Raw genomic sequence first — 15,375 nt, 5'->3', positions numbered from 1 at the left:
TCTTAAGGTTGTGCGTGCCCCTTGTAAAACCTTATGCGCAACATCCTGTTGCGTCTCGTCGCAATGTCTATGTGAGGAAACAAAAATGCATCATAAACACAACACATTATCATTAATGATTTGTAAGGCGCCTGCGTGTGCGCCCTTGTCAAACTCAGGCACGATATTCTGTTGCAACTCAAGGTATAATGTTATAGACGCCATAAAGAAACCCAACATATTTTCTATGATGACTTTCGGGGGGCTTGTTTGTATTCTGGCCTGTTTGTGGTCGCAATGAAACACATGACATTGCGTTCGATCGCCGTGCTCTTTTCATACCACGTAGCCCTCCGCAAGCTACGCAAGTAGTTCGGTCACTGAAGTATCACTCCGCGCGTTTCGCAGTGAAGCTGTTTTTCAGCTGCGACGCTTTCCACGGAATAACTACGTCGCGTATCACAACTACAACTTGTGCGTGAAAGGTTAGGTCAAATTACGCATTGATTGCCCACCTTTGTGCCTGTATTACGCGGCGAACTATGTTTTGGTCGCGAGCGCAAGCGGTTGCGCTGCGGCCGCTGGTCGCAGAAATGTGTCACTCCGCTTGTTCGGCGGTAAATATGGGTTCACAATCAGCGACGTCTTCAGCGTAATAATTACGTCATATTTTGCGACGTAAGAGTACTTGATGTTACATCTAATTGCATGACTCACGCCTCTAATTGGCACGCGCATTAATTTTTTGTTTTCGGTGAACGTTTTCGACCGGCTAATCTCTGTTACAACGTTATCGCTCAGCGCGAGACGGACCTTTCTGCATCAAAAGTTTTTGTACGAGTCCGACTTCGATATAACGAATACGGACGGAATGAAATATCGGATATAACGAAGTAAACAAAAATTGTCTCAACACTTTACAGTGCAATGAGTACATGTTTACAATGAATATCGGATTTAACGAAGATGTTGGTGTGTCAGACGCGACTTCGGTACAGCGAGGTTCGACTGCACATTTCGTTCATATGCGTCTCTCCGTTTCCTTACTCAAAATATGCGCAGTAAGAGAATTCCCTTAAGCTTTGCCATAAGGATCGCAAAACGTGGTAAAACAGGACTGCGTGTTACATAAATTATATGTTACATTGCTCCAACCTGTGCGGCTCTAAACTGTCCGCTGGCACACTTCGTAGAGGAGAGCCGATTGCGTTATGGCTAAATGTCATTTCACTAGAGACGCGCACCCGACACACGCTCTCGTCAGCAACATAACAATAAAAAACGTCGTCAACTAAAGAACAGGCAACACAAAGGACATTAAATGCACTACGAACTCGTATCCCTAACGTCCGAGGCGGCAAAGCCTACAAAAGCGCGCGAAAGTGAAGAAGGCATCCGTGAGACTGCAACAATTAGGTAGAGAAGGCACCTGAGAAGAAGCAGGGCGGTATACGCGTCGTAAGCGCCGGGTGTGTGAGATAAGTACGTGCTCCGAAGTGACGTCACGTACGCCTAAACCACCAGACACCATGCGTACGTGGCGAAACGAGATCCCGCGGGAATCGAGAGAAGCGGATGATGAGCGTTAAGGTTGCTTTACCGCAGTACCCGCCTGCAGTGCAGCGAAGAGGAAAGCCGCGCGACGAGAAATTTCGTTCGTCGTGTTGCAAGAACAGGGCAGGGCGTTGCTCAACACCATACTTGAGTTTAGCGGTTCTGGTGTGTCCCCTGGGATTTCTTTTTTTGTTCTCTTTCTTTTCTGTGTATGTGTGTGGTAGCTTTGAGTGGAGCCTTTCAGTTGCACCATTAGTATCAAATATTAGCGCTACTTAATAGTCAGGAATATTATGTTACCCTTCTATGAACCTCGCAATAATTGTTTTGTCTCGAGAGATTACAACTAGATTTAGAGAAAGCGTTTACTGAATCAGCCAAAAGGTAATTATGCAATTCGAATCTATACTGTGAATACTTACGTGCATATGAAAGCGTAAATATTTTTTTTTCTTTTCTTGTTTTTCTTTTTTTTCTAAGAGCAAACAACTTTCCCGTCAGGTTTCCAAGCTTTCTGCTCAGCCACCTCTTTCATTGGACAGCAAAGCAGCCTGCATGTTTCGTCATTTCGATGCTGCCTTCGTCAAGCCGTCTCTTCTGCTGGCTTCGCCAGAATCGGAACGATACCAAAGATGGTCGCTGTCCGCTTAGCTGCCTATTTAGCCGTCTACGGCGAGTATTCGAACCCCGCCAATGTCGATGGCGCCGGGGCTGTCATTTCCGGACCAATCCCATAGCGTCAAATCACGATGTAAGCGTTTCCCAGCCTTCACATACTGTAGCTAGGTGCCGTCCTTTTACGGGCGCAGAAGCGCGAGGTAGAGTTTCTACGACGTGCTTTAATCAAGCCCGCGTTACTGTGCCCGAGCGCAGGCGAGCTTGCGAGAAACCCTTTCTTTCTTGCCCCTGCGCATTAAATGCGAGTGTTTCCGGTGCCCGAGACCCGCGGAGCTGTCATAGTCGCTGAACCCGCCTGTCGTCACGTTCGCTCTCGGCTCGAGAAAGGGTTTGTTGGGAGCGTGGAAGGAAAAAAAGAGGAGAGTCGCGGAGAAGGATAGGGAAAAAAGGCGGAGACGCTGAAACTACTAGGGAAAGGAAGAGGGATGGAGGGGGAACGGTGGGTGAGCAGGAGAGTTGCGGAGAAGGTTAGGGAAAAGGCGGAGGAGACGCTGAAACGACTGGGGAAAGGAAGAGGGCTTGGAGGGAGAACGGCGGGTGAGGAGGAGAGTCGCGGAGAAGGATAGGGAAAAGGCGGATACGCTGAAACTACTAGGGAAAGGAAGAGGGATGAAGGGAGAATGGCGGGTGAGGAGGAGAGTCGCGGAGAAGGTTAGGGAAAAGGCGGAGGCGACGTTGGAACGACTGGGGAAAGGAAGAGGGCTTGGAGGGAGAACGGCGGTGAGGAGGAGAGTCGCGGAGAAGGATAGGGGAAACGGCGGAGACGTTGGAACGACTGGGAAAAGGAAGAGGGATGTAGGGAGAACGGCTGGGGAGGAGCTGGGGAAAGCCGGCACAGCACAAGACCGTTGCCACCGGCTGTGCGATGACCGGACGCGCGGCTGATGGAGCCGGTTTATGCGCCTCAACGTTTTTTTCCGCTGCAAGTTCTCTCCCTTTGCACCCCGACTGCCTCGGCAGAGTGCCTTGTGCCAAACGCAGGCAGCATAGTCAAACTGGGCCAGTTGTCTTCCCGTACACTGCTTTCTGCTGAACGATTTTGCAAATGAGCGGTTGTGCCCAGAGAGTTTACTGCGATAGTTAGGGAAATCGGGCGCTGGTGTTCGCGGCAGCTGCAAGGCGAAGCTGTTTGGCCAGGGTGAGAGGAATGAGTAGTGCACGGATTTGCATAAACTTCGTCCTCCCGGCTTCAAACGACTTTGCGACTTTGCCAATTGTCTTCTTTTTTTCAGTAATATATCACCTTATCAATAGAACGAGAATTCGCGATGATCATTCGCGTGTGCATAGACATGTCGCCTTCGAGAGTTTAGAAAAATGTGATGGCTCGGAAATTTAAAAAAGACAATTTAAGCATAATAAGCAAACACAATGAGCACGTCAGAAGCAACAATCACGAAGATTAGAAGATTTTGCGTACCACACATCACTCGTCGGATTCCGCCATGTTAAATTTTGAACCAATCAGAGAGGCCGCAGCAGCCGGCTGGGGCAATCAGACTTCCCAAAATGGCGAATTCGACAATACGGCTGAATTTATCGATATATAGAATAGCACCCTCACAGCCGAACGATCAGAGCGCCAGAGTAAAGTAAGTAAAAGTAAAGAGTAAAGTAAGACTAAAGTAAGTTTAGTAGAAAAGCTTATGGTAGCGTTCCACTTGCTTAAAGAAAATTTCGGATATCATCAAAGGTTGTGAATGTGTGTCATGCATCGCGTGCATCTGCAACGAGTGTCTTAATTTGTTAAGGTTAGAAGATTCAAGACAAAAATATATTTTTACTCGTCGAAGCTTCGCGGAAAGGGCAGCCATTTTAATTCGCGCTATAATTACCCACTGCAATTATTATTGAAAACGCATTTCACAAATTTAGTTTCTTTATTTTATTCATATAAAATTTTATAAACAGGAAGCATTACCTCACGAGTTTGTGTCTAAATATGTAGGAACAGAGACACCCTTTTCTCAGATCTCAGTTTCATTTCCCCGAAATCTACTTAAAACAAAAATTTTAAAAGTACCAAATTTAGGGAGTGGACATTTTATTTAAACTATCATTCTTCATGTTACAAAAAAATGCTGAATGTCTCAAAACTGGAAAAACATGCAAGCATGCAGTTCACAACGTTGCAAATCAGCGATACAAAACGGTATCGCAGTTCTATAAATGGAGGTAATAACAGATGCAAAGATGACAAAATGGATGTAGTGAACACTCACTATAATATACCAATGATTTGTGAGAAGTATTTTTTTTTCACTACCGTCGTAAACTCTGTAATAATATCACGTAAGCTACAAACACATCTATCGCATTTGTCACACTTTCGATGCTCTGGCAGATGCAGTTTGCAGAAAAGAAAATAACGTAATAAGTGCTTTGGTGCAGAGTTGCTGATTTTTAAAATGTGCGCTTTCTTTGTCGATTTCTGCTTACTTGTCGATTTTCTGCAACTATCGTGAAGAAAATTAGGGCCTAAATGAAAAATTCTGCATTCTACAATCGGTGGAAACCTGCATTGACTCTTAGTGTGACAATTTTTTTTTAACTTGGACATGTTCGTTTTAATTGTAGTAATAGTTCTGTGTGCTCTAGCTGGTGTCAGCATCAAAATATGACGCCAGCTTGCCGTGCATTATGCGCCTCTGATGACCCGGTATCGGGACAGGTTTTACCATTAGAGACGTAGGCGTGACTAGCAGAATTGGTGGTTCTACCATGAGGCACAATGTTTAAGCAGAGAAAACACACAGGTACACGCACTACTGAAGTGACCAATGATATTTTACTTCGCTGCTGATGTAAAACGTACCGAACGGCATAATCGTGTTACGCTTAGCCAACGACGAGAGCACCCATGTAACAAAAAAAAATGAAAGAAAAGTTACGGCTACTTCATTTCTGAATCAAAGTAAGTTACCGCAGAAGCTGAGGCCGCTGAGTTTCACAAGAACAACGAAAGTAGCCACAAATATGTTTGCAAGTACATGGCCTTGAAATGCACATTAACGCATGGTCGCTGTTCTCCATAGTTTGAGCCACAATCACGCTCTAAGCGCTCCTTGATCCTTTAGAAGCTCCTATTGGAATGTCGGCCGTACGCCATCTCTTATTATTTTTTTTTCGCAATGCAACCTAGAGCTAGAACTCTTTCCCGTCGATGAAGCCGTCGTTCATAACGAAGGCGTGTAGGGTTGTCGCACGCGTCACTGTAGCATAAAATTTTGCCACGAGAAGCTCACGCATGAAGGATGTGAAATTATTCATAGAATACTTATAAAACCAATTTAACACGTCAGGGCGTTGACGGGCGAACGAGGGTAGCATGTATGCTGGCCTATGATGCATGGAGTAACGCTGATCCAAAACAATGGCAAGTGAATGTCAGCTTGAAATATTGCGATTTCTGTGCAACGGAACAGTGAAGCGATCTGTCACTGCGTGACGTGTGTCTCGCCTTTTTTTTTTCTTGCCGTAGCGCTGGCAGATGGCGCCACCCTTCCGATGCAGTGACATCGCGAGCTGTTATGTGCCATTACAGTTCACTAGAATTCTACATACCCGCCGTGGTTGCTCAGTGGCTATGGTGTTGGGCTGCTGAGCACGAGGTCGCAGGATCGAATCCCGGCCACGGCGGCCGCACTTCGATGGGGGCGAAATGCGAAAACACCCGTGTACTTAGATTTAGGTGCACGTTAAAGAACCCCAGGTGCTAAAAATTTCCGGAGTCCTCCACTACGGCATGCCTCATAATCAGAAAGTGGTTTTGGCACGTAAAACCCCATAATTAAAAAAATAGAATTCTACAGAACACTATGGAGTGCGATCGTGGGCTAGGCCTTCATCCCTCGATATAGAGAACCTCAAGAATGCCGCCGAGATAATGCCCAAAGATTGGAGGCAACGTGAGATATAGCGTAGCAAGAGTCTACAACACGATTCACTTCCCGTGAATGGGAAAAGACAGGTTAGAAACGGCTAACCGCTTGGCATGAAACGGGTCGAATGCAGCCACGTCAGGCGTTCCGTTGCGTCCAGAAGTGCGGCAAAACCTCGACAAAAGCCGGTGCTGCGGTAAGACATTTCTAACGCGTTGTAGCTATAGTTGCATAAGGTGCCACAAGATGTCACCACTAGCGTTGCAACTGCCGTCCAGATATCCGTGGTAACCCGGCAATCCCTACATGGTAACCCATGGTAATACGGGCAAATTGAAACTGTAAAGCTGTCTTTGTTGTCACAGCCGCGTGTTTGGCTCCGTTACCCCTCATTCGCTAACATTGCTCCGCTCTATACCCCACCCCTTTCCCATTGCGTTTGCAGAGAGGGTCAGGATGCCAGAACCCACCCCGTCCCCGACGTCATGTCGCCTGCTCCCGTTCTCGGGTCACCGGTCCCAGGACGGCTCCCTCTACGCCCTCAGCGCCACCAAGATCTGGACGCTGTCTCCCTCTCCGCCGGTCAGCAGCAGAGGTGGCGGCGGCAGCAGAGGGGGCGCCGTCTGGCGGGACTCGCCGCTGCCCCAGAAGCTCAGCGGCGACGCCTGGCGGGTGGTGTGCGCCAGCGACCGCCACGTGGTTCTGTACGACGGTGCACACGCTTTCTTGCACACTCACCGCGCATCGGCCTGGAGGAACGTCACGTTGGGTCAGGCGCGTGGTGGCACGCCAGTAAGCATTATTAGTATATAACTAGGGTTTAGGATTGGGCGAGTTGGCATTGCATTCTAAAACTGGTACAGCGCAACATAGAAAGGAAGAAATAGGTCGAGGCGCTTTCTTTCTTTCTATCTATGTTACGCTATACCAGTTTTAGAACGTTATTAGCAGAGGGACGCTAAGAACGCGATTCGAAATAAAAGAAAGAGAGAGATATAGCAAGGAGAGAAACGGCAGGGAGGTCAACCAGACGAGCGTCCGGTTTGCTACCTTATACTGGGGGTGAGGGAAAGGGAAAAAGAAAGAAGAAAATAGGAAGGAAGTAGTGGCTGTGTGCAGTGAAGCACCATGACACCAAAATGGAGTTCCTTAGGTTGTGATCTGCGTTGACCAAAAAAAAGTCCACCTGAAAGCTTTCCGCATAAAACTGTGACTGAAAGGACTAACGACAGCATGTCGATGTCCATCTTGTTACGGTGGCGATTACGTACGCGATCTCGCTCATCAGCCGCAGCTTAAAGGGACCTTGAAACAGTTTTCGACGATTTTGTACAAACGTGCTGAGTCGTTAGGTTCTTCTGATCATTAAGTGACGCATTTAAGCGCTCCGCGTGAGTCGTGTAATTTATTACGAGGTTTAAAAAAAATACGCATCGCTGCCAATCGCAGCGACGCCGCTCCCCTGAGTTTTCAGCCACCCCTCCACAATCGACGCAGTTAGCCCAATTGACGTCAGTTGGAGGAGCTATCCGATTGGCTACCCACGTTGCGTCGTCGATAATCTTTCCAGCTTTATGACGAACAGTTGTCGTTCGTCATGGTTGGAAGGTTGGTTAATTTATTTCTAAAAGGAAAGTGACGTGAACAGAATACACAACGACAATTTATCACTATACAGTCAAGCACTTCCGGCACACAGCAAGTGTCGTCTGCTTGCGTTACAACGTTTTTTGCATTGACGCGATCTGCGTGGGTCTGCGTGACGCGATCGAGCTTTCTTGTCGCGAGCACCACGAATCGCCTTTGTGACGTTGTGGGCCACAAATGTAGCGATCGGCGACGTGTCATGCTGCAACGTGGTGTCCCTTTGCAAGGTGGTGACGTGCCTGTGGGTGGGTACATCTCATCGGGCTGTCGGTATCCGATCGGCGCCAGCATCTACGCGTTTGCGGCCGACACTCAGGTGTTCAGGTGTTCGAAGTTGTTCTCGAGGCCGAATAGTCGACCAGGGAGATGTCAGTTGTGACAGGTTCGGTAGCAAAACAAAGCGCGGCTACTCCAGAACGAAATCTCAATTTTCTCCGCTTGCAATGTCAGCCTACCGACAGCCTCCGTCGAATATGCAATATGGGCATATTTACATATAAGCGACGGGTAGCGCTGGTAAAGCCATGGCAGCGTGAAAAACACTGCGCTAAAATAGACCTTCACAGTACATCGCACTAGTTCTGCTGGATGGTGCTGGTAAATATTTCAGGGTACACCTTACCAGTCTTGAGTCAACAGCGCTAAAGCTGAAATACCTAAACGGCTTGACGATACAAGAACGTCTAACACAATAACAGAGTTCGAGCACGGTATGCAAACGTATTATAATTTACCAAGCACCAGAACAGAGGAGAGAGAGAGAGAGAGACGTGCACCATCGCAGATGATCACCCCTTCTGTCGGTGGACATCAAATAAAACACACAAAGCTATAATTGCAGCACTTTCACTTTCTTTTCAGATGTTCTACACATCTGAAAGCGCCAAGGCGTCGGCAACAACAATCATACTTGATAGTAGATTGTCTTCTATCGTCCTCAACGCAAACAATTAAGCAATGCTAAAACGCTTGTTATAAGCCTTGTGCTTGAAGAAAAAGTCGCAAGATGGCGCAAACGACGCTAGTTCTGCCACAGGCTTCGCTGGTATTCCAATGGTCTGTTAAGTGTAATGCGTTTAAGGTCATGTTAAAACTAGTGTCTTAGGATTATGCTAAACCTAGCTGCAGAAAGGGAACAACGTGCGCCTGTGAAACAAATTAAATGTAAAAAATAGAACAGCAATATGAGAGGTCTGGCACTTGGTACGCTGGCCAAGGTCTAAGCATGTTCACACCATTGTGTCCACAGAAACAGGGTTGTGAGAACTACGTGCTCCTATAAACACGTGAACCAGATGACGACAGCTGTGCACCAAGCGCCAGAATATGTTCGCTTTAGCGACGGTTAGTGTGCCTGCAAGGCCTGCCAATGGTGCTTCGAGTTGGCACTGCTTCAGGCGTTTCAACTAATGCACGCAAGCCAAGTCATCACATAGGTAGCACTGCTTGCATACCACTCGTAATCATTTCTCTAGTTGACAACCTCTCATTTCTGACGCAGGCACCGGCCGCCATCTGGTGCACTCCAGACGAGATCCAAATGCTCAACCTCAAGACCGGCTCCCTCACCAGGTTCCTTGGTGACGGCCACATCAACGTCACCGAGTCCACGAGGCTTCCGGTGCTGCCCGCCAGGAAGTCGCACACACACACCTGGTACCACCGGGACCAAGTGTACGTCATCACGGACAAGTACCACAACGGCACTGCCCTCCTTAACAGTACCACCATCCTCTGGAAGGCCTCAGGACTGACCGTCTACAAGAACTGGAGAGTCGCCTCCCAGTGGAGCCAAGGCAACCCCGATTACCCGGACTCTCTGGCCAAATCCTATTCCTGGACTGGAGGCGAAGACCTCTGGCTGTGGAGGGAGCTCGGAGCCGACTGTGAGCTGTGGAGGTTCAACGTGACGGCGCAGTCCTGGACCACGCTGAAGAAAGAACACGTCTCGCAGGCACACGGCCGGCCCGTGCTCGCCTGGTCTCGAAAGAGCGACGACGCACCGTGCCTCGTGTTTGCCGACTCGGCGTGCGACTCTATGCCCTACACGTACTGCCTGACGCGTACCGAACTCGCTGGCGGCCAAGCTACCACAACGCCCGCTGCCTCCCAAGCCAACACGACGTCCGCTGCTTCTCAAGCGTACACGTCAACTGAAATCTCGTCCGTGACGCCTCACTACACCACTTCCAGCGGAAGGACAGACGCAGCGACGCCGCCCGCTGAAGTGACGTCACCAGCCACCGTAACACGCGACGTCACAACGACAACGTCTGTGACGCCAACGGCGTTGACCTTGACGTCCGACACCACGTCGCCTTCCACGACGACGACAACCGCTGGCTCCCTTACGACCAAGGCGATTGCTGGTGCAGATGCCACCTACTCCGTGGTTGATTCCGACCAGTCCAAGTGGCACCAGCGGAATTCGGGCATCTTCGGATCGATCATTTTCTTCGGGACGTCAATCACCATATTCACCATCGTCGGCGTCGTCTGGTGCATCCGACACTGCGTGCATTTCCCTAAAGAGGCGCTCTTGCTCAGGGACCCGCCTTCAGTGAGATACACGGCCATTCCGGATACGATCGCGTGAACGGCAAGGCTTGAACGCCAGCCTCCGTTTAAGCCTATTGGCAAGCTCTCTTGTCAGTAGTAGCCTTCGGTACAGGGGCTTTCCCCTGGAAAGAAAGAAACTGACTGTATCTCGACCTCGACCGTCACAGACGAGGAACTGTGGTGGAAGGAGGAAGCCAAACACCAGACGACAGCTTCCGGTTTGACAAGAATGGCCGCCATCAACGCGAGGCAAGATTGCGACTTCTTCGTGTACGCACACAATCTTTGCGCTCATAACAGTGCGAAAAGAACATAGGCAAGCACTTGAGTGCGGCCCGTGGTTCGCAAAAGTGTGAGACGCACATTTGTCTTCGGCCCTACACTTCTTTGCTATGTCTGTGTTATTGATTAACCTTATTTTCGTAGGTTCCCCTATCGCCAGTATTGGGCCACTCGCAGAATTTTCAAAATTTCAAAGCGATACATGGCCCTTTCTACGTGTACTTTAAACGTAGCATGAAAATTAACGACCAGCCACCTTTGTCTGTTTGCTAAAAAACATACCGCCTAGTTTGTGCCTAACGGTTCCTGAATCTCTGACTCGATCCAACGAAATTATTTGAAACAGGAAGTCGTCACTCACAGAGTGCCTTCTTGTCAAAAGTTTCAAAACCACTCGTTGGGAAATGGGTAAAGGCAATTTTTTTTCGCCCTATGTACTCGCATTACCCTCAATTTTGGAGCACGGGGTACCGTTTACGTCATGTCCACGTGAGCCTGCGTGAACATTACATAATGTCCGGGCTATATTTTCATGTCATACTAACTTCGGAGTTATTCTGGTCTTGTGCCACACGTTTCTGTTTCACATGTTTCCTATCGATGTGTTCACTTGCGGCCGTAGCAGTAGTCTACGCATAACAGACTTGATTGATGACGTCATGAAGGGAACGCAAGCGCATGCCATTGCAGTGGAAGGAAAGAAGCACTTCGGTTCCGGGTCGGTTTGCGAGCTTTCAAGAAAGAGAGAGAGGAAAGGAATTTTTATTTAAAAGCAGAGAGGTTTGTGGGCGCAAAAACATTGGCGTACATGCTACTCTACAAAGGAGTGATGCACCGAGTGTATCTGTGTTTTTACAAGTGCATTTCGCCAAGTCCTGTACGTGGCCCACCGGGTCTGCAATGTTCACTGCAGCTAAGGAGCATTGAAGTTTGCCCATCAATTGGTACTGACACGTGAAAGCTCACAGTCCTACAGATGGAACCCCTCCGTTGACAAATAGCCAAAATCAAATAAAAAACGTGGTGATAATGCACGAGAAACAATCTGCAGCCAACACTTTGCGCTTCCAGACCCAAACGGCACAGTTTCAGTCCCCAGGATACTTTGAGAGTGATGCTTTTACATATCAATGTATTCCAAGTGTACAGTGAGACATTCAGGACTCGCCAAGACCTTCTTGACTTTCATGTTGCCATATCGTGTGACGAAGATCATGGAGACATTTGCAAATGCAGCCTGCGGGCCGTAAAGACCGCAATGCACAGTAAATTCCATGAGACTATCTTGCAACGGGTATTTTAACATTGGGTACATCGTGCACATGTGATTACATGTTTTACAACATATCGCACAATCGATACTGTTAACACAGATGATAATTTACCAGTTAATGCCGGAAAAAATATACGTCGTTTCGGAATCCTTACGGGATTCATCCTCAACACCGGAGTACGAGCACTGAATACTTAATTCAGAGTTAACAAACAGTGATCGCTGCTCCGTTTATTTGTTAGCAAGTCTGGGCCAGATAGTAGTCGGCTGAACACTGGGCCACATCAACGTTGGGAGTACATTTACACCGTTTGTCAGCTTTATCACGTTCCTCTCGGGATCTATACTCAAAGGCCAAAGGGGGTGCCGATGACTCCTTTATGCGAGAGTGATCGGTTGTCTCATATTTAACTCCCTTTTCTACAGTTCTTGTAGCCCCCTTCCAAGTAGTACATTCACACTGATTGGGCAAAGGCAGGGTCCAATCTGGACTCCTTTGGCATGCAGAAAATTCTCTCAAAATGGAGTCAGTTACGAGACTCACACATGAAGGAGTTGTCAGCACTCCACTGTTTTCGTCAGGTAAACATTTAGCTCACTTTTAACTCCCACATTCTAAGAAAAGTTTTCCCTCTTTGGCGCTTATCTTGTCCTGCAACAATAATCATCATTTATCTTGCGTGCCTTTCCGTTCTCTTGCGTGCCTTTCCGTTCTTTAATGCTGCGCACAGGACGCCCGGTACTTACAGGTTACGAATGGCATGCGCGTTATCAACGTGACATTCCATTCTTGACAGAAAAGTAGCGAGCGCAGAGAGAGAGAGATATAGCAAAGAGAGGAAAGGCAGGGAGGTCAACCAGACGAGCGTCCGGTTTGCTACCCTACACTGGGGAAGGGAAAGGGGGAACAGAAAGAGGAAAGCGGGATAGAGGGAACAGTGTGTGTACACCGGCGGAGCACTTGCTTTATCTTGACTGATTTCCTGGTGCTTTGCTGCGTGCACAGAGAAGTAGTTCTTGTAGGGAAAGGAGGAAAGGCTGGGGCTATCTTCTGCAAGGGTTACAGAAGATAGTGCCAGCCTTTCCTGCTTTCCCTACAAGAACCACTTCTCTGTGCACGCAGCAAAGCACCTGGAAATCAGTCAAGTCCAAGCATGTGCTCCGCCGATACGTTAGGCTGCCGTCATTCTGCTGTCTGAAGCTAATCTTGGTGCTTTCCCATAGCTGGTGATGCACGTTGAAGTCACCATTGAAGACCAAGGAGCCGGTGGGCGTAAGCAGTACGTTGCAGGGCGTGGCACAGTATATTGTTAATCTAAACCCCAGCCTTTTTTACTTCAGTGCGAATAGAATGATGCGGGTGAGCCATGATGCTTACTCAAGCGTTGCAAGTACTGAATTGAGAGCATCCCAGCACTTGCATTGCATTTCGCGGTGACGGAGTGTGCAGGTTATTCATGAGCATTGGAAAAGTATTCATCAGAGGCCGGAGCATCATAACCACTTGCCGGTCTTCTTCGGGCAATTTGTCAGGAACCCGCGCTGTGCACTCTACAGCCGTGCGCAGCGGTATCACTTGACGTGGCTCCGGCTTCGGCTGTGGCATCGGCTGTGCCACCGACTGTGGCATCGGCTGTGGCATCGGCTGTGGCATCGGCTGTGGCATCGGCTGTGGCATCGGCTGAGGCTTCGGTTGTGACTTCCGCTGTTGTTCTGACTTTGGCTGTTGCTTTAGTAGCGCGGACCACGTTGTATGTTTCTCCGCCATGACCTTGTCAGATTTAGATTGAATTGCGCCAGGCCTAGGGGGCAGAGGAGGAGGTGTTGTCGGATGAGGCGTATACTTTCACCGAGGCATCAGCGTTCTTTGAAGCAGAGCCTACAAGAAGAAAAAAACGCAGGCAAGGCACATGACGGCTATTGTTGTGGGACAAGGTAAGCCCCAAAGGGTGGAAACATTTTTAAAAGTGCATGTTTAACTCCCTTTTCTTGAGTTCTCGTACACCCTTAAAAAAGTGTGCACCCTTTGGAGCGTATCTTGTCCCACAACAAAAATCGTCATCTTTAATGCCCGCATTTCTTTTCTTTAACGCTGCGACCTAAGTACTTCCATGTCACGAACGGCATGCGAGTTATCAGCGTGACATATCGTTCTCGACAGGAAAGTAGCGAGAGCAGCGTATTCAAGAAAGGAAACGCAAGCAAGGCAGATGACGATTATTCTTGCGGGACAAATATACACCCCAAAGGGTGCAACTGTTTTAAGAGTGTATCCCCCGGCCAGTGGAGCGCGTTCACACTGTTCGGGCAAAAGCAGAGTGAAGGTACTCCTGAGCAGTGTACGATAACTCTCGAAATGAAGTTAGTTGTGGGACAATCAGACCTCACATGAAGCTTGCCAGCAATCCAATGCAAATATTTTGCAAAGGAGTACGTCACCCACCTACACAAGCTCAAGGCGCCTAGCGGAGGCAAGATAAACTGCATTAGAAGAACACAAATAGCTCCCGTGCCGACAGCCGGTTGGTGCAAATCACTATATAACACCGGAGTTAATTAGCACATCGCGCAACTCGATTCCTTCGTAACCATCCAGAGTATTGCGCAAGCTGCTGTCGGTTGCATGACGTATCGTCAACGAAATAAAACATATGATGGTACGATAATCAAATTTGGAGGTTTGTCGATCTCCTTTGTTGCGTATACGGTAGTTCCCAATTTTTCATTAAAATATATCCTAGTGTGTGTCTGCTTGTTGGTTGTTTTCCTCTGTCTAATCGTTTTTTATGCGTCCGTTGCAAGTTGTGATTTCGAGTTTATTGTTCGCTGATACGGTGACGAAACATGAGCAGACGTTTCCCTTTTTCTTTCGAGACAATTCAAGGCTGTGATTGGCGCATTTGTCACAGACCATGACGTATGACAAAAGTAGTATCTGGGTTCGCGCGTTCCTTTGTCTCCTTCTTTACGTGTTGAAGATACAGAGCTCCCATCGGCTCGATTCACTCGAGTCTGACATGTAGACTTTCAAGTTTTGTAGAATACCCCTTTTTATTTACAAAGCAAACACTTTGCAACTGTACATATCAACGACGACCATGGCTTTGAGTGCGGTTTCGCGTGAAAGTGCCATATATGATGCTGCGAAGTGAGCGTAAGCTGTTATTGTTCTGCTACAGTGCTCCTTCACATATGTTAGAAGGGACGTTTGCTAATCCCTTTGCATTCATGCTGCTGTGTTCGCTTGTGTAAAAACGCTGCTGCAACCACCTTCGACGTTATAACCGCATAAGCGCAGTTCCTGGCGCCTCTAAACGTTGTCTTACCGCATTTATTAGATTCTAATCACCGTATTTCACAACCTTGATTATTATAAATGTGGCAGAGTTAAATCAGATCCGCATTCACGTCCTGAATATTAACAAACAGTATATTTTTCTTTTCTCACTTTTTTTTTCGAGAACGGGTGTTTATGCTGCAGACCGCAGCATTCTGTCCCTTACGTACACAATGCGCCAGGTC

At 48.1% G+C, this 15,375-nt stretch overlaps 1 protein-coding gene across 2 annotated transcripts in view; it reads left to right on the top strand.

Moving 5' to 3' along the window:
• The window catches only part of LOC139050492 (uncharacterized), a 66,722-nt gene extending 54,037 nt beyond the window's left edge, over positions 1-12,685 (top strand). For both annotated transcript variants that reach the window (XM_070526936.1, XM_070526937.1), the window contains exons 2-3: positions 6,538-6,884; positions 9,241-12,685. In XM_070526936.1, the coding sequence (XP_070383037.1) occupies positions 6,538-6,884; positions 9,241-10,335 (1,442 nt within the window). In that variant the 3' untranslated portion in view covers positions 10,336-12,685. The remainder of the gene's footprint in view (positions 1-6,537; positions 6,885-9,240) is intronic.
• The last annotated feature ends 2,690 nt before the right edge of the window (positions 12,686-15,375 follow it).

Source organism: Dermacentor albipictus, chromosome 10 (genome assembly GCF_038994185.2).
Source record: "Dermacentor albipictus isolate Rhodes 1998 colony chromosome 10, USDA_Dalb.pri_finalv2, whole genome shotgun sequence".
Taxonomy (NCBI): domain Eukaryota; kingdom Metazoa; phylum Arthropoda; class Arachnida; order Ixodida; family Ixodidae; genus Dermacentor; species Dermacentor albipictus.
This window is presented reverse-complemented; position numbering and strand designations above follow the sequence as displayed.